Here is a 19,250-nt window from a genome sequence, read left to right on the forward strand (position 1 = left end):
CCCTGACAACGCTATGCCCATGCGCCCAAGCGACACCCGTGCCCCGGCGAGCGCACCACGTCCCGAGGCAAATCCCGCCGTGCTCTCGGGATGTGCCAGTGCAGATGTGCACTGAGGGCCAAAAGGACCAGCGACACCACGCAACCGTCCTCGCGGCCATCCCTCCCACCCAGCCGGGCACAGCCTGGGCGGGCGACACGTGTGCGCGTGTGTGCCGAGGCAGGCAAGCCTGGCCACGTTTACACCACTGAGCCAGCTGAGGAACAGCTGGGGGTAAGCGCGCAGGCACGTGTGCGCTCACAGGGTCACAAAAGCCAAGTAAGGCTCGAATGAACACGTTTCGACACCAGAGGAGGGGCTGACAACCGCTCAAAAATCCACGCTTTCAAGTGTCTCCAGGTAGCTCCCCACATCACCGCTTGCTTTCGTAAACCGCGGCCGGACGCACACTCCAAGAGCACCCACATACGTCGGATCCACGCTGGCACGACTGCCACGTGCCCCGTTCCGCAGGACCTGTGACTGTCGACGTCAAGCTACAGCCATGCAGTGCCTGGAGAGAGACAAGTCAGCGCCCCGAATGCCCGTTCCTGTGCCACAACCACCGCAGCACGGTGACTAAAGCATTCAGTCACACACGCAACACGTTCCTCCAAGCCAAATCCAAACCACGCACGTGCCTGCGCAACTCTTCCCATTACCCAGCCTGGTGATAGCGCTTTAAAAATAAATACAAAAAGCTGTTTACCACGTTGAGTTCTTAAACCGGTCTGCAGCAGGAGCTTCTCCCTCTTTCCCCACGGAAAAGGGAGAGGGACCTATCAAACATTCTGCTCGGCTGCGGTCTGCCCATCCTCCTCCCTTGTTCTCCCCCCCCAAATATACATCGAGATTCATCAATAGCAACAGAGTTTGAAATCACAGCCTGGGTGTGAAGTGCAATCTTATACACAGTCCCTGGATCTGTAAGCGCTGCCGCTTCGCTCCGAGTAAGCGCTAGCCTACATTAAATGCCACAGTCCTGCGAGTGGTGCTGCATGTTTGCGACAAGGCTGGGAACGAAAGGCGAGATTGATTTTGATGTGAGCACCAGCAAAGCAAATGGGTTTTTGAAAACCCTATAATTTCTCTGCAACCCTTGGCTTCACTAAACACACATTTTTAGACTACAGCACAGTTAGGTAGGCATTAAACAAAAACGAGCTGCACTAATGATGATTTATGTGCGGGATAACCTTCCATAAAGAATTTATCTTTGATTTCAGGGTAAGTTACAGTGTTGCCAAGTTAACCAAATAATGCAACTCGCCACCAAAACCCGCTACGGCAGCAGGGCCGGGCAGACACCGCGCGCTCCCCGGCCACGGCTTTGAGATCTCTCCAGCACGGACCCAGGACATGCTCCCGAGAAGACGCGCTTGCCAGGACTCCGACGGGAACAACCCAGGCGAGGCACCCCTGCGAGGGGAGCAGCGACCCGAGCACAGGGCCCCGCACGCCCCAGGCTCCCCGGGAGCATCCCACCACGCCAGCCGTCCCCCAGCAGCAGGACACCCCGGGAACGGACGGTTTTGCCCAGGCACCGCCACGGTAAAGCAGACGGCTCTCCAGCGGGGCTTTCTGCCGGCAAGGCACCGCCGGCGAGCGCTGCCCACGCCAGCCCGGCCCCGTAGAGGTCCTTCGCCCACCAGCAAGCACCGTCAAAAGAGCAGCAAGGCTTGTCTGAAAAGACACGGCTCAGAGGCCCGGCAGCAGAGGTGGGGAGCCCTGTAATCCCAATTAAGGCTGAAAAGAAGCCGAGGGAGCTGCCAAAAGGGCCGCCGAGCCCACATACAGAGCCGGGGGTCCGAGCTCGCGAGAGCGGCCGCCCCGGGGGAAACGCTCGCTCCCCCTATTTCTGAGCTACGGAACATTTTGCTTTGATGGGGGGAAAAACCAGGGACGCTAAGGAAAGTGGACGTTTACTATGAAACCAGTCACTCACAGAGAGTTTTCTGCCTCGGGGAGGTCCGGACGGCAATTCTTCCCGCTGCTGTGCGTTAGGGCTGCTGGTCCCCTGCCGCAGCAAGGCCTGCGGGCGAGACACACAGTCCTCCGCGGGAGGAAACTTCCAGGAAAAGCCGCGAGTTTGGCACGCTCCAGGTAGGCAAGAACACCACCTTACCTACAGCCAGCTGTAAAGACGGCTTGGATACGCTTCTGGAAGAGCTGCGGTGCTTCTGCGCACCCTTCCTCTCCGCAGGCTGCGTGGAGGAGAGCTGCGCGGCGCTGCGTCTGCACAGCTGCTTCATCTTCCAGGGCGGAAAGCGCGCCTGCGACTGAAGGGAGCCGTTAGGCCTCGGCACCGCTTTTCAGCTTTTCTCAGCCTTCACGCCGTTCGCTCCGAACAGCGGGGACCCCCTCCTCCTCTCCTCGCCTTCCTCGCTCAGAACTGGGACAGAAGCAGAGGTTCACCGGAGGTCAAGAAAAGACCACGGTTTTGGAAACAGCAAAGCCAGTTTTAGCTCTAACACAAGAGCAATAAGAGAAATAAGCTTCAGGCAGATACTATATTTGTAATCCAATGGCAAAACATGTTTGCTTGTGTTGACTCTGCACTGTAACACAATTTATATGTTCTGTCTTTAGGGTAATTATTGCTTTAGAATGTTAAAATCGTTCCACTCTAATTAAATCATCATATTAAAAAAATCCACTGCCACAGCAAACTTGAGAACAAGTCTGGTTAAGATCACGCAAGTGCACGGATGCTCGGTTGACAAACTTGCTGCCGAGCAAACCAGCCGTGCTCTGCAAAGGAGCACGGGCACTGCTCCGCTCCGTCCTGCAGAATTCCGAGCAGCGTGGCCAACCGCCGCCTTTCCGGAAAGGGCCCCCAGGGCCGGCACGGCACCGCCAGCCCCCGAGGAGCGAACACAGCAGGCCATCGTGCTGACGGACCTCGCCGTGCCCCGCTCAAACGGCACAAGCCGTGGCAGGACAGAGCACCGCCACCCCAAGAGACGGGTGCCACCAACTCCCCAGTCCCATCCACCGTGCAGAAACCCACCCTGCGTCCACTCGTCCACACAGGCACAACTGTTTCTGGGAGCTGAGCAGAGAGGGGCTGGCGAGGCTGCGGTGCCGGTCTGCACCCTGCCAATGGGTGCCATGCCGTTTCCAGGCGCCAGCTGGCTGCACGCAGCCCCTGCCGATGCATCGCAGCCCTGGGGCCATCACTCGCCCACCGGCATGAGCCCCGGAGCACCACTTCCCTTCGTCTGCCTCCGAGCGCATGGGCTGTGCTGAGTCAGCAGATTAGTTGCACTCGGGAGGGCTGGGCCACTGGCAAGAGCCACCTCAGCTCTCAGGAGAACTGGTCATCCCCCCGAGGTGAAGCACTGCTCCTTAAGCAAGGACCATCCCCGCAAGAGGGATTAGAGCAAATCGCCTCTTGTGCTTGTTCAGCGGCCGCCCTGGCAGGCGCCAGGCTCGCGCCCCACTCCCGGTGGCATCTGCCCTCCTGCATCTGCTCCCCACGGCACCACCAGCGTAGCAACACTGAGCCCTGGAGGAGCATCGGGACTTACTGACCTGCGAGCAAATACCAAGCGCAGAGCATTCACTGTGGGCAAAATCCTTTAATTCTCTCCGGATCCCCCTGGGGAAAGCAGTATTGATTGCTTTACTACTAGCTTACACATGCTGTGCAGGGCAGCCAGCGCTGCCATCAATACCAGCTCTGAGGAGGGAGCCAAAAGGTCACCCTGGTACACGAGGCCCCACGCTGGGCCCAGCACCTGCCCACAGCCCCTGCGCCGCTTCAAAGCCTGCAACCAGCCGGGCAGCAGCACAGGAGCCAGAGCCCGCGGTACCGGCACGCTGCCGCACCGCAGCGAGCGGTCCGCCCGGTTCCTCTCCCCTCCGCAGAGCCGCACAGAGGTGCCTGGCAGGTCGTGTCCCTTCGGTGTGCTGGCCACCGCTCCTCCCCGCTGCCCAGGGGACCGGCTGGGGAAAAGACCCTGGTTTCAGCGGCTCTCTGCTCCCACGGAGACTGGACGGAGGGTGCTCTGCGCCTGCCAAAAAATCACGGGCAACTATCCAGGGGCAAAACACCCAGGGCTGCAAAGTCCCTGCACAGAGACGGGCGCTGCTGTCCCTCCCGCAGGCCCCTTCCCCACAGACCACAGTACAGCGAGGTCAGCGCTGAGCGGGACGCGTCCCGGGCTACGGGGCGGACGCACAGGACAGGGAGGCCAGGCAGCTTCCAGGTGCCAGCACGGGGAAGAGGCGCACGATGCCATTTTTGCCGAGTTCCTTTCCCCAGCTGAAACAGCTGTGAGAACTTGCAAGAGAAGCTGGAATATTTACTTGTGCGTCACCCTGACAACATGAAAACCCGCTCTGACTGCGGGAGTCAGGACACGGGCAGACTCCTTTCCCCGTTGTCCAAGCCCCGGCTGCCAGGTACCCGACGCGAGCTGGCTCGCAGGCAGGCGGGAGAAGCCAGGACGGGGCACGCACGCTGCCGCACTCACACCAAGCATCCACAGGCCCGGGAATACACAAAGTACCAACCACAGCACCAAGGAGACCCCAAACACCACACATCTGCTCCCACCACCAGCGTTTTCCAGTGGGAAGCTGCAAGACAGTCATCGATAAAAGCCTGTGCTTGGGCAGCACAGGCACGGACGACAAGCCAAGACAGGACCCTCCACGACTTAGTTTCACACATGGCAAAGCAGGTCAGGTTTTCCAAGAGGACAGTGGCTCCTCTCTTACCTGGGATGATAGAAACGGTGTCTTTCTCCCAGGACACAACACTAACGTATTCCTGCACTGAAGAGGGGATGAGGCACTTGAAAACAGCCACGTTTCCACGCATCGACCTTTGGTCCTCCACCCGAACGGTGTACGGTTCCCTGAAAACTGTAGAGAAAAGCAGATGGTTGGTAGCATGACAGTGCTGGAAGAAAACACACTTCCTTTTGCTTTAATCCCACGTTTCCAAACAAACCAGCCCACCCAGCAACAAACTGCTTCCATCTAAAACACTTGGCCCACCTTCCTGGGGAAGGAAGCGGTCCTCCTTTGGAGACGGCAGCCCGGCGTGCAGAGGGGGTGCCCGGCCCCACTCCCGCTGCCGGGACCCTGCAACTGTCCCCGGTGTCACCCGAGCTTGCCACTGAGGCAAGCTGCTGGCTTTGCAGTCACCAAAGCTGCTAAGGCAGAGGTTTGCAGCACCCAGATTTCAGTACAGGGACCAAGGGCATTTAGTAGCTGTACCATTCGAGCTTGCACTTTGGAGGTAATCGTTTCGCTCCTGGATGCATGCTGGAAATGCAGCTGCGAGGCACCCGGGGGAGACAGCCTGTGACACAGAGCCTGGCACCCTCCTAAACTCACCGGAGGACTATTTGGGGAAGCAGATGACAATTTTCCAAGCCGTGCTCAGTGGGAGCCGTGCGCTGTCCCCACCATGTGCCCTATTCCTCAGAGAGATGCACATCCCTTTGACAGCTCCACGCTGCTCCCTGGACCAGTGACAAGGAACTCCCCAGTGCCACAACCCTCCAGCAGCACTCGCGAGGTAAGCTGGATCCACCCCAGCCTCTTCAGAAAGACAAAGAGGTCACCGTGCCCAGCACCGCAGGCAGACACCATGAACTCCTGAAGTTTAAGTACAAATCTCAGGGAGCGCAGGTGCCTCCGTACTGTGACAATAATTGCGCCCTGTAGGACACGGGCACCTGGGCATCACTGTCACGAGACAGACGCTCATTTGCTTCGCCATCTGACGGCAGCCCCCCGAAACAAAAGCAGCTCAGCAAATCTCCTGAGATAGAACTCCTTAGCAGCCCCGAAAGGGAGATGCTTTCCCTGAGCAGAAAGCACCCGCTCGCAGCGCATGGCATACCTCGCACAAACACACAAGTAGCGAGAGGGTGACAGTATTGTCACCTTGATTTCCCAGGCTCTCAGGGCACCCTGCTCTGCTGCAAGCAGCCGGGACAGAACCAGGGGTGCATCCCAGGCTGCACCCTGGGGTGCTCAGGGACGCGTCCCAGCAGGCTCCACACGCCGGCTGCCCGGCAGAGACCAGCGGCAGCCATAAACCAGTAAGTTCCAGGCCGCAGAGGGCTGTCCTGCCTTTGCCTCTCCTGCGCCTGTTGCAGCCCCCCCGCCCCAGGGGAAAGCAGGGAAGAGGGTTCGGAGTGGCCTCCCGCTCGCTCCCATTATCTTCCCAGTGCCCCAGCGGGGAGGACAAGGGCCGGTGCCGCGAGGACACGGAAGCCGCCTACCGCGGAAAGGGACTCCAGAGCCAAAGCAGATTAGCTAGCAAAAGCCTCCCTAATCACACGGAGCAGGAGGTTTATTCACGGGCTTTGAAGGCCAGCGGGGACCAGGAGGAGCGCCCAGCCCGGCCTCCGGCACGCTCACCGCTGCCGCGACTGCCCCAGCCCGGAGCAGACCTCGCGCACGGCCCCCCCATGCTCACCCCTGCGGCTGCCCCGGCAGCTCCGACCCGCGCCGGCCGCCACAGCCGGGGCTTCCGCCCCTTCGCTGCCCCTGGGAACGACTCCCACAAGGGTAATGTACGGCCACAACTAGCACGCTTAAAACTTTCCCTTGGCTAGCGAGATTTGCTCCATGTGCTCACCAACAGCTTTTCCAAAGCTTTCAGAGACTTCTCCAATTCCTAGTAGTTTCAGCTGCATTTTACTTATTTGCTCTCTTTATGCAGCTTTAATTGGCTTTGCTTGGTGCACTGCCATTACAAAGAGCTGGAGACTGACTGGGATGCAAGCTGACTGGGAGGAAGCAGGAGCGGGGGAACGTTTCATGACCGTTTCCGGAGGTCATAAAGCCAAAGTAGTTCACACCGCTGCAGCTGGAGCCGCGCTGGTGGCCCTGAGAGCCCTGCGCACGGCCCCCGCTACGTACTCACACGCCTCCTGCTAACTGCACCTGCCAAGGGGAGAGAGGCTGGGCTCCCAGCCGAAATCCCGCTGACGGGAGGGGTGTGCTCCACCCGGTATTGAGAGAGGGGGATGAAAGCCAGGACCCAGCTCTGCTACTGACTTGCTCTGATCCCAAGGAAGTCCTCGGTGCGCGGGAGGAGAGCGAAGCACGGGCTGCCCGCCCGGCGGGAAGGCAAGACCCCAGACAGGCTTTCTCCCCTGCAGCACACCCAGAGCACCGACCAGAGCAGCCGCGCTTGCTGCACGAGCCCTGGGCACCCACAGCCCCGGCACCTTCGCAGCCTGGCCAGGGAAGTCCGCAGAACTCCACAGTTTCAAGCCACGTCGAGCCCAGGGTCACCAGCACCAGAGGGGCCGTGATTGCCCACGCAGAAGCACAAGCCGTCCCCACGCAGGCCATCGCCAGCTGCACAGCACGGAGCCTGCCGGGGTGCCACAGCCCTCGCAGCCACACGGGACACGGCTGTGTCACCCCACACCAAGGGGCCACTCGCCCTGCCGCAGCCTGGGCTGCCGGCAAGCACCAGCCGGCCACAGCCCTCACCACTGCCCTCCTGCCCCACGGGAAGGCCAGCCTGCGGCGCCCGGCACGAGGAGGGCAACAGCTCCACGCTGCACATCCGCATTTACTACACCCCATCGGCTGCGGTCCCTCCTCCACCGAGCTGGGGTTTATAGGTAACCTGGTAGCATTGGTAAATAATTCACTCTGCGGAAGGGGGTTAATACCAATTTACTCTGCAGTACAAGGTATTAAAATCAAAAACCCTGTAGTCGCTTCTGTCATGTTCCCTCTGCTAGCCCCACTTTTAATAGGTTACATAATGAAGCCATTCCTGGGCTATTAGCCCTCCTCAGCCTGGTCAATAATTTACTATAATGGCTTTTGGAATCAGCTCTTTGCCATAGTTCTCCTTTTTTTTTTTGCTTAATAAGCCTTGGCATGCTGGGGCTGGATGCTACAGTGGGAACAGACAGGCTTGAGAAGGGCTGTGGGACACAGTGGGGGCTCCCCACCACGGACAAACCTGGTCCGGCTCCTCCGGCAGCCGTGAAAAGCCCCCGTGCATGGTTGGGTGTGACAAGACCGGTTCAAAGGAAGAGGACCTCTCCTGCCACGCGGCCGCAGCCACACCATGGCCTCCAGGCACGTGCTGGGGACCCCCAAGCTGCGCATCCCTTCCCTGCTGGGTGCTCCAGCCCTCTCCCAGCCAGTAACCAGCCCGAGTTAGAGCTGGCTCTTAGCTGGGGCAGGACACCGTTTTGCAAACATGTACTGGCAAGCCTGCTTACCCAGCACCCTGCCCTCCTCCCTGCCCTCCATCCGTGCAGCGTCAATCGATCCCCTCGCAACAGGCCAAGCAGCAGCCCTGGTTCCGTGCTCTGCTCCCGGGCAGGCAGCGGCAGCACTCACCCGGCAGCGCCTTGCGGCAGGGCTGCTGGAGCAGCCCAAGGCACAGACAGAGCGGCACAGCAGCCCTGGCGAGGCAGCAGGCGCTCGGCCCCGCTGCTCTGCGCAGGAGGGCAACAGCATGCAGCTGGCAGCAGGACTGCTGGCTCCCGTCCCCATTCAAAATGCCCCAGCTCCACGGGTGGGACCCGACGCCGGCACACTGCTGGTCAGCAGTGTCACTGGCCCATGCCAGGGAGACAGAGGCAGAGGGGGTGCGCTCAACGGGCCAACCAGCAGGCCATGGAGAAGACTGGAGAAAAGCCAGCACGTTGTCCAAACCCCAGTGCCCACAGAGAGCTCCTACCTGCTTTAACACGGATATTGGGGCTCCTGATTTTGCCAGCCGAGTTCTCCGCGGTGCAGAAGTAGTCGTTGTCGTGGATAAAGCTATTGAAGGCTGATGGCGAGAAGGGGTAGAGCTGCAAAGTCCCATTGGCATGGACATGCCGGATGTGGGGCACATCGTAGATGTCGTCGCCTGTGGCCAGGTACCACCGAAGGACGGCGCTGGGTGACCCTGCTGCCGGGCAGGGGATCACCACCCCCACTGTGCTGGAGAAGGTGACCTGCTGGATAGAGTCGTTCACAAAGTAGAGGCTGGTTCCAACATCTTCAGCGTGTGCTGCAGAGAAAGCAGAGGCCACAATGGCGGGGGGTTACTGCAGGAATCACCCATCCTCACCAGCACAGCGAGCACCCCCCAGCACAGCTGCCCTGGAGCCTGCCCCGGCCCCTGCGCGTGGCAGAGCGGAGCAGGGGAGCGGAGGAGCATCAGCGCATGGGCTGGAAGCATAAAGGCCACCTTCACAGGCCAGCGCTCTTGCTGGCAGCACGGATCAGGGATCACAGGCACCTAACCAGGACAACTAGGGGCTGCGCAAGCAAGGAAGGGTACCCGGGGTATCCCCCACAAGGCTTCCCCAGGTGGCCGTAGGCACGTAGGTGGCTCCGAGCGCGCGGTCCGACCGTGCCTCAGCACCTACAGCCCTGAGGACACCCCTGTGCAACAACAGCAAACCAAGCACGACAAACCGACACCGCTTCTCCTGCAAACCCCAACGTCCCCCCGCCCGGAGCCGCGGGCGGCCAGCACCCCCATGCCTCACCGGCTCCCCAACACAGCCCCAGCCAGGCTGCCGCTGCAGATGCCCACCGGCAACGCGACACATCCAGCGCAAGCCTCCCCAAGCAGGGCAGAGCTCTTCCACGCTACCCTACCGCTGCCGCCAAAAGCTGCGGCAACCCCCAGGAGACGGGCAGGGAAACTGGGTTCAGTGCTGCTCCCCGCTCCCAGAGTCGGCGGGAGGGGAAGCCCCAGCCCACCCTGCCCTGAGCCCGAGCTGCAGCCTGGCGCCGGGCACTCCTGCACCACCCAAAGACCGAGACACGCAGCGTTGGAGGGCGCAGTCCGGGGCAGAGCTTGCAGCCGCCCGGACACCCAGGAGCAGCTTTTCCAGCGCTGCGGAAAAGCGCTTCCTGTCTTCAAAATGAGGGAAGGGACCTCTCCACCCAACTCCTCCGGTCTCTCCTTCCCACTCTCCAGGACCACGAGCTCCCCCTTCTCAACCGAAGCAAGCAAGATTGCCTATAAATAAGGATGAGGAGGCCCCCAGTCACTTAGATCCGTTTTCTTTTTTTAGTCGCACTCTTTCCAAGTGGGCGGAAGGACAGGGATATAGAAAGCGGCCCTCGGCGTGTGTATTAATAGCTCTGACTGAGAACACCGCTCGTGGTGCCGCAGAGCCAATAAGCAGATCACTACCCCACCGCCGGTTCAAAACGAGTCACGGGAGACCCTCCGTGACCTCGATTTCTTAACTTGGGGAGGAGGGGACAGGAGCAGGGGGAGAAGGAAAGCCTCATCCGTACGGAGAGCCTCATCTCCGAGGGCGAGCGTGCCGCAGCTGCTTGCCTGAGGAAAGGCAGGCCAAGCGTCACCGGCCACAGCCACTTGCATCTCCCCGCGAAGCTTCCTCCGGTGCCCGGTGGCGGTGAGCACGTCTCTCCCGGCTCGGCGCCGTGCCTGCCACTGGCCCACTCCACGCCATCCTCGACCAGGTCAAGATGGGAAATCCCAAAACACCTCACCCCTTCCCAGAGCAGGGCCCTCTCCATCCTTCTCCCAGCCGGGCGGACAACCTTGTGCCTCTTTCAGCACCCATGAAATCAGAGGCGAGAGCACCTGGTTCTCGCTCCCTGCGTACAGGCACCGAATCGCCGTCTGAAAGGACGAGTTCGCCCCTTCGCCCGCTCGGAGCCCTACCATCCCATGTCAGGGGCACGGCACAGCCAGAGCTGCCCAGCAAACCCATCCATGTAACGGACGAGCTGACTGGCAAGGTCCAGTGCTGCCACCAGACACAAGACAACGGATTTATAGGTCAAGAAAGCATCTCCATGCCTGCCCACACGCCAGCTCATTCAGTTCCTGCACAGGCAGGAGTAGGCAGAGCCGCGTATTTTTCCCTTCCTCGCTGCCAGGCGCCAGAAGAACGACGGACCAGAGGAGCAAAGCGCTCCAGCCGAGCCTCCCGCGCAGCGGCGCCCGCCTTCGCAGAGCTACGGGGCCACCGCACGGCCCTGCAGAAGTCATTTTGTGACATCTCCAGGCTGGATTGTCGTCGTGAATCAGCATTTCCCTTCATCAGAACAGCATGGTGCTTCTCCCAAATACATGAAAGAGAAGAACACTCGTTTGCGGGCGGAGGAAGGAAAACAAAGCACGTGCGAGCAGCAGCGTGCTATTTGTGGCAACGCCTGCCGCCCGAGCAGAGCGGAAGATGGCCGGAGCCGGGGCACACGGCGCGCAAGGCGCACAGCAAAGCCACCCTTCGCCCATCCGCCGGCTTTGGACCGGGAATATCCCGCTGTGCTCAGCACCCCGTCATCCACCCGGCTCTGCCCCCGGCTCCGTCCAGCACCTCCACCCCAGATCCCAGACCACGGCTTGAGAAGGCTCCTGCCCTAATAAAGATCGGGGAGCAGCCACTGCCTGAGAGGGAAGCATCTTCTTCCCAGGCAGCGCCCAGGAAGGTTTCGAGAGGGACGGCTGAGGGGCTGGAGTGAGGAGTGGAAAAATACCTCATAAACAGAGAAATTCAGATTACCCACAAAGCTTTTTCAGGTCAAAGGGGGAAACGGATTTTTAATAGAAAATGGAAGTTATGGGATTGGCAATAGTTCTGTGACAGACGCATAGAGTTAAATCCATATAATCTCCTTTACCATTTAGCATTGAGCACCATCCTAATTCCATGTTTCATAAAACTGTCTCCAAATCACCGAGAGAGATTAAACATTTAGAAATAGCACTGCAATATTTTTAAACCAGAAATCACTGCTCACATCTGGTCAGATGTGCTGACCCTAACCTAAATATCGAGGGCATTAATTCACACGAACCTGAAAAGAGGAGGCTAGAGGAGCAAAACGGAACAGTTTCTGCTGGGGAAGACGCAGCGGCACGGGCGCATGGCACCAAGCCCGCAGACCAGCCCGCCGGTAGCTACACAAAGCCCTGCGCGTAGCCGGACACCGTCTAGCTTGCTCCAAAAGGCATGTATTTTAAGTTATCAGAGTGCAATCTTCTTAAATTGTGGTAAATTACAACCTAGAGGTACTGAAATATTAATATCTCTACCTGAGCTGGGAGAAGCAAGTCATTTTGCCATCATCCCTTAGGAATATTTCCTAGTCCGGATCGCTGGACCTTCCAATCTCCAGCACTTCAGCGGCACAGCCAACCTCGGTGCTGCAAAGCGCCGCGCAGAACACGCTCGTTTGCTCTCTCGGGTGGCGAAGGCAGAGCGGTCATACGGCGACCCCAGGGCCCGTCACCCAGCCACCTCTGCCGGAAGAGGCAGCTGAGATGGAGGTGCAAGTCCTGCGCGAGGAGCGGCACAGGCTGAAAGCTCAGGCTGCGTAAGCGCACAAACGCCATCACCCCCCAGGCGAGAGCCCAGCACCGCCACCCCTCCTCTCCTCCAGCCTCATGGGGAAGAGCCCGGCCTTTTCTACGGAGTGGATTTAGGACCGGTCTCGGACAATGGCCAGCTTCGTGCCAGCGCAATTAGAGCGCCGTTTCCGCTGAGCTACGGAGCTCCTTCTGCCCTCGATCCAGACATCATCTGTGCCAGCAAGCTAGTTGCGCTCAGGACCCCACAGCCAGTCCCGCGCCCACCCAGACCCAGAAGTTTCTCAAGGCTGAGCCACAACTTTTGCACATCAGTAACTGGGTGGAAACCTGACAGAGACGGGAAAAAGCTCAACAAGGCGTGTTTCAAGGATGTACGTGCAGTCCTCTGGGCACAGGCAAGCCAGCCTGGCCCGACACCGTTCCTCAAGGGGTGCCGGGGGTCCGTGACCACTCGAGTACTCCTTCACAAAAGAGCGGCTGCTCGGGGCTTGACTGTTTGCCATGATTAAGTGTGTTGCTGGCGTTCAACAGGAGGTTTTGCAGCACCTCAGAAAGGGCAAGCACTAGACTCTAGTTCCCATTACCCTACGGGCAGCACCCTCCCCGAGACCTCCCGCTCAGGCTGGGCGCTCCGGCCGCCCCCCAGCCCTCCTCCAGGGCCAGGTGAGACGCTGCCGGGGCACCCCCCCAGCAGACAGCCCACCCGCAGCCCAGCGAAGGCGCTGGAGGAGCCACCCGGGCTTCTCCAGCCACCAGCTGCACCGGGCTGCAGGGATGCTGCGGAGAACAGCAGGCTAATCACCACCTCGCCGCTCATTTATTATCCTCATTAAGGGTGTTTGACACCTGCCCTGTTCAAGGAGAACGCGAACCGAAGCTTGGCACGCATTGCGGGGTGGGAATTACAGGTAGGTGGCAAGCCCTAGTCTTTCCCCTCCACTGCCTTAAGATACGACAGTAATTCCATCACATGCTGCCTGCACATTTGTAATGCCGGAGCAGTCTTTGGCCATCCCCGGAACGAGCTTCCTTCAAGCCCTCATCTTCAGGACACTTTTAATAGCCTTCCTCCTAACGAAGAGAGCGACCTTGGAGCTGACAGAGCGAGAAGTGACATCTCCGAGCATCGCGGAAGGGATGGGGAGAGGAGCGGCCGAGACGAGGCGAGACACACGAGGCTGGTGCCCTCTGAAGCAGAGCACAAGGAGCGCACACGCCCTGCCAGGAGCGCAGCGCGGCCGCACGGGATGCCACCCCACCGCGGCGGCTTTCCAGCCCAAAGGGTTAAAGCCGTGACGCCAGCCTCCCCCTCGCCGTGCCCCTCTGGGACCAGCCTGGGGGGTGGAAATTGTGCCACAAAATGCCCGAGCGCGGCCCGGGGTGTTCAGCTGGTGCCCAGCACAGCAGTGGCCACCGCAACTACCTGCCCCAGTGCTGCTTTTTGGCCGCCGCCGGAGTCCCAGCTCTGCGGCACAGCCCCTCTGGCCTGAGCACCGCGGTCCTTCCCGGCTCGCAGCCTCCATCCCTGCGAACCGAAGAGGGAGCGAAGGAGAACGCTGTGGGGACGGGCACCGCTCAAACACAACAGCCTGGAGTGCCAGCCGCCTGCTCCTTAACGCATCTGCATGGAAATTAAGGCCTGAACCACCTCCAGCTATTACGACAGCACCCAGGCTGAGGCTGTAACCCTTGCCTGGAAAAAAACCAGCTCTCCCCGCTGATTTGCCTGTCCCCGAACCTCCCACGTCAGCTCACTGGAGGTACCAGCCTCGCCACCCCATCCGCAGAGGGGGCTGACCCAGAGCTGGCCATCCCCCAGCTCTGCACCACCTCCCGAGCCCCCCAACCCGCCCAGGGTCCCACCGGGGGGCAAGGAACAAACCCAGGGACCACAGGCCAGGGCCGAGCCAAGCAGGTGCGAGGGGCGGGCAAGGGGATGCGCTGCAGGCCGCGCGTGCCCGCTGCCAGGCTTCCTCCAGAGCCGGCGGTCCGTGCCGTCCGGCACGCCGCAGCCCGCACGCTGGCTTTGCAAGGCGGAGACGAGGATTTCTACCATGCAACCGACAGGTACGAGAGACGAGGGGAACAGATCAACAGAGCAAGCTCTGAAAGCCGCTCACCTCCTCCTCCTCCCCTCTAAGTTGCGCTCGCTCCCTTCTCCCACGGAGAGGGGCCGACCCGGCCCTTTCCAAGAGGCAGCAGCTGGGGCAGGCAGCAAGCGTTAGCAAGAGTCGGGAAACGGATTTCCTAAATATTTGGTACAGCTCTGCCGGCAGATGATGGCGGCAGTCTGCAGACTGTACGCGGAGGGGTTTATTCCTTAAGGATCTCCAAGCAGGGAAAGGGTAACTCGCAAAATCGGGATTATGTAAAAATACGTAGCCGGCTATAATCTAGATTTCAAAGACAAGAAACACTCTGCATCCAAACCTGCCACTGCGCAAGCCTCCCAGTAAAGCACGCGTGGTAACGACTGCAGCAACCGAACACCTTCCTCCTTCGTGCCCTCCGAGGAAGCGGCATTTATTAACAGCCTGCTTAGTGGGGTGTGAGATGTCTTCATGTTACCCCAGGCACGGCCCAGAACTCGCCCGCTGCCATGTCAGAAGCATCCCTGCCACAAAGAGACGCTTCCAGTTCTATTCTCGCGCTCGGCTCGTCCGCCGCTCCAAAGGGGGACGGAGCGCTCCCCATCCCTCCGCCGCCGGCCCGTCCCGGCAGCGACCAGGGCAGCGTAGCAGAAAGGCGCCCTGTGCCACAGCTGCCCAAAGCTATGCCCGCGGCTCCCGAGCAGCCCCCATCTCCGGGAAGGGCTGCTTGGTAGCGCATCCCCGGCACTCGCGCGAGGCACAGCCCGTCCCTCCAGAGAACAAACGCGCTGGGAAATGTCGGGGCTGCCTAGATGGACTTCCTCAGCCGAAGGCAGAGGCAGCCCCAGGCCAGGCGCAGGTAAAGGCTCCGGGCAAGCCGCCACCGCGGCTCCACGTGCTGGGCAATTTTGGCGAGCCGCAGGACAAACCGACGCCGGGCATGGCGAAGCGTTCAGCACTGCAGGCTTCTGCTCCGTGCATTTAATGAGGTTTCCGTGTTTCATTTCAGGGACAAACGAGCGCTGTGCCACACCAGGGGGCCGAGGTGGGGAGAGATTAAAAACCGCGAGCTGCGTAGTTCACCGCACCCCGCACAGGAACATAACGCAAATATAATGCCGACATAAATCAGGCGGCGGCGAGATCCAACAAGAACACGCAGGGAGATGCTTTCCCAGCCTCTCGATTTTGACCAGTATGCTCTCCATCGCGCCGCTCGCCTCCCCTCCTCCTCTGCCTGGCTGCTCTGGCTCGCACTGCCAGACCGTCCTTCTGCCCAACTCCCTGCCCCTTTGCTTGCCAACCACCTCGTTTTGTTTATTTTCTAAGGGGGGAGAATTAAGCAGCCACAGCCCATCGAGGGATTTCCAAACTTCAGCGGTCCCCTGGATCAAACGGTTATTTGCTTCCAGTCTCTACGAGAGCTCTTGTTCTACAGCGGGAACGCGCTAAAAGGATGCGCTCCGATGCCCAGAAATATTAAGTATCTGAAAGGTTTATCGTGCATTAAGCAATCGGGGTTTTTTATCCTATTATTATAACGAAACTTCCAGCATATCGCTGTCCTCTCTTTGGAACCGTTTCACTTTAACACCTTCCCTCACTGAGGCTGTTCACCAGCGAAGATACGTTTTATTTCTCAAAAAAGAGAAAATGAGGCCACGAGGAGTTGTGCTAATGGAGGCTTTTAATTTGCTCTTCTCAGAAGAGAGCGCTCTGTGGCAAGAGAGCCCTTCTCCAAGAAGCTGGGGCTGAAAACACGCAAAAGCCGTAAAGCCGGGGCACCCCTTGCCGTTTTGACAGCCGGGGGGAAGAAATTGTAGCGTCCGCAACGGCTGTTTGTTTTCGGGCTGCTTTCTTCCCTTTTAGCACGGTAAAAAATGCAAATGCAAGCAAAGCAGAGGCTGGCACGTTCAGCTCGGCAGATCCGAAACACAATAGCGATTTTGGGGAAAGCTCCCAAACGCAGTTTTATTCCGGCTTGAATGAAGCAGCTGTTCCGTGCCCCGCCATTGATGGAATAATTGATCATCAGCACACGAGCGGAGAGGATGCCCTGTTAGACCTTGGTGAATATTTCTCGCCGGCTCAGCGTTCAGGGTGCCGGCCGGGGCAGCGAGGGCAGCCTGGCGCAGGGAGGCAGCTCGGGCCCCGTCCCTTCGCTCGCCTCGCCCCCCCCGTGCCCCTCGCCCCCCCCGAGGGGCGCTAATTGGGGCACACGCCATCTCCCAGCCTCCGCGCAGACCCTCCTCGCACAGGCGGGCGCCTCCGTCCCCGTCCCCGCGGACCGGCTCCCGTGCAAGGGGGGAATTTATTACGGAAACCGGGCGGAGAACTCCCGCGGCACCGGGTGCGGGCAACTCCTTTATGTAACGTCGAGGGCCCCTCGCAGGGACCGCGCTGCCGCTCCGCTGCCCCGCTCCGCGCGGCTCCTGCCTTTCTTCCCCAGCGCGGCGGCGGCGGCTCCGCCGAACCCGCCGCCGCTCCCGCCGGGGGTCCGCTCCGAGCCCGCAGCGCGCCTCCCGCGGCACCCTCGCCCCCGGTCCCCGCGGACGCGCTTCGGTCCCCGTTCCCGGCGGGGGGGGGAACGCGCCCGGCGAGGCCCCGCCGGCCCCCGCCCGAGCGGGGGGTCAGGCCGCCGGCCCGGGGAGCGCGGCCCCCGCCCTGCCCCCGGCCGGAGCCGCCGCCGCCGCCGCGCCCGTCGGTGCGGCACCCGCCGCCGCGCTCCCCGCCGCGCCGTCCGGGCGCGCCGGCAGCCCCGCCGCCGCTCAGCCCCCGCCGCCCGCGGGCACCTACCTTTCCGCAAAGAGTACAGCAGGAAAAAAGTTACCAGCCACATGCCATAAAGAGCAGCCGTGGCCCCGGGCTGCGGCGCAATTGCGGGCGGTGCGGTGCCCCCGGCGTGCCGCGCTCCCTGCCGCCGCGCTGCCGGCCAGGCTGAGGTGCCCAGAGCCGAGCTCGCAGCCGCTCCTCCTCCCCTCTCCCGGCGAGTGGCGTCGGGAGGGTGGGCCGGGCTCCCGCGCACTCCCCGCCCCCGCGCCCCGCTCCCCGCCGCGGCCGCGGAGGGCCGGGGGCGGCGGACCCGCCCGGGGGCAGCGCCCGGCCCCCGCCGCCGCCTCCTCCCGGGCACCCTCGGCCCCCGGCCCCCCGCGCAGCGCCGGGGACCCCAGACGTGCGGCTGCAGCGCGCCGCCTCCCCGCACCTGCCGGCCGCTTTCTGGTGGCCCGGGGACAGAAATCGGGCGCCCGCGACACAGGCAGCGCCGGCCCCCGCTGCTCCCGGGCCGGGGGACGCGAGCGAGATCGGGCCCGGCGGACTTCACGCCACCTGCGCCCCTCTAGCCCGCAAACAGCTACTAAGGAGCACTCAGTGCTTCGCTTCGGGTGCGTTATCGAAGGCTCCATTCGAGCCCAGGATCTCGCTCCCCGAGACTTAGTCACGCCAAAGCCAGCTCGTCCGGGCCATTAGGGCAGTTCGGATTGGCTTTTCTCGAAGTGATCTTAGCAGGGTTTCTCTGCTTCCCAAAACAGCCGTTCCAAGCCCAGTTTGTCGGAAAATAAACAGAAAAAAGATTGAAGCGTTCTGATCGCAACCAAAACAACAAGTAGAAAGAACACCAAGTACCGCTTTTTACAAAAGCGCTGCTTAGATTTCGGTGAAAACCTAACCGTCACCGCCCAGGGAAGAACCACAACGGCTCCTCGCCCACTCCCAACCTGCGCCAGTTCACTGCGAGTCTCCACACTTGGGAGTCCCTGGAAGAGCCCGAGGGCTCACCCACACAGCCAGGGCAGCGCCCGTACAGTGCGGGCGAGTGAGTCCCACCTCATGGAGGAGGGACGCGGTGAAGGACGCAGAGAAGCTGGCAGGGCCAAGGCGCCCGCACACCCACCCCGCACCCCCCTTCCCCTCCCCACTGCAGGCCACCCACACCACAGACATCCTCATTTTAGTGACGAGCATGATGAGGCCAGCTGGACGTGCACCTGCCCAGACCTCCGTGCCGAAAAGCCAACAGCAGTGGCAGGAGCAAACCCTGTGCCCATGCTGCGCGGGTCTGACACACCACGGCCTTTCCTCCTCCTCCTCCTCTCCAAGGATGTGCTTCCCCTCCCTCGGTGCTGCCAAGCTCCGCAGCTCCGTCACCACCCCCTACTCAGCCCGTTCCCAGGCCACCTCAGCAGCTCTGTCACACGTGGGCGTCCCCAGCACGCAGCCCTCCCACGCGCACACGTGCTCCCCCCGGCCCCACGCCGCTCGCTGCCGGCTCACTCGTACCCCTGGCCGTGCCATCAGCGTCCCGAGAGGTGATGAAGCAGCAGCTGATGCGCACCCGGTGCCCACGCATCCCTCTAGGAACCGAGGTGCGTTTCAATCGCCACCTACATCCGTAGACAGATGTTACCTGCTACTTTGCAAGGAAATTGGTATTCAGGCCCACACCCACGGCAACAAGCACATCCCAGGCTCTGGGGACCCCCAGCCACATGCCAGGCATCTGCCCCTGCCCTCCCCGGCAGCTGCTGCAGGCCAGAGTGCTGACAGCCACCTTCCAGCCCCAAGAACCGCTATGGCATTTTGCTAGCCGGCACGCAGCACGTCGGGCTCGGGTGCAGTTTCTACCCCCCCACCGTCGGGAGTGAACGAGACGGGGGCACAGGGCTGGTGGGGCACTTGGTGGCACAGCACCCGCACGGCCTCGCAGACCTCCCTTTGAGGGCCGTGCGCAGGGGGAGTAAATGCTACTCACCAGTTCGTTTTTAGCTCCCTCAGCTGTTGAGCATCTCCAGTGAGCTTCCTCATCATCCCTAGCTCAGGGAATCAGG

The 19,250-nt window shown here is 61.1% G+C and overlaps 1 protein-coding gene across 1 annotated transcript in view; it reads right to left on the reverse strand.

Annotated features, from left to right (window-relative positions):
* DSCAML1 (DS cell adhesion molecule like 1) overlaps nt 1-17,266 on the reverse strand; it is a 111,848-nt gene extending 94,582 nt beyond the window's left edge. Inside the window, exons 1-3 of the mRNA XM_059829665.1 lie at nt 17,221-17,266; nt 8,723-9,040; nt 4,765-4,911 (exon numbers count right to left, since the gene is read on the reverse strand). Of these exons, the coding sequence (XP_059685648.1) occupies nt 4,765-4,911; nt 8,723-9,040; nt 17,221-17,263 (508 nt within the window). The 5' untranslated portion in view covers nt 17,264-17,266. The remainder of the gene's footprint in view (nt 1-4,764; nt 4,912-8,722; nt 9,041-17,220) is intronic.
* Nucleotides 17,267-19,250: the final 1,984 nt, after the last annotated feature.

Source organism: Gavia stellata, chromosome 26 (genome assembly GCF_030936135.1).
Source record: "Gavia stellata isolate bGavSte3 chromosome 26, bGavSte3.hap2, whole genome shotgun sequence".
Classification (NCBI taxonomy): Eukaryota; Metazoa; Chordata; class Aves; order Gaviiformes; family Gaviidae; genus Gavia; species Gavia stellata.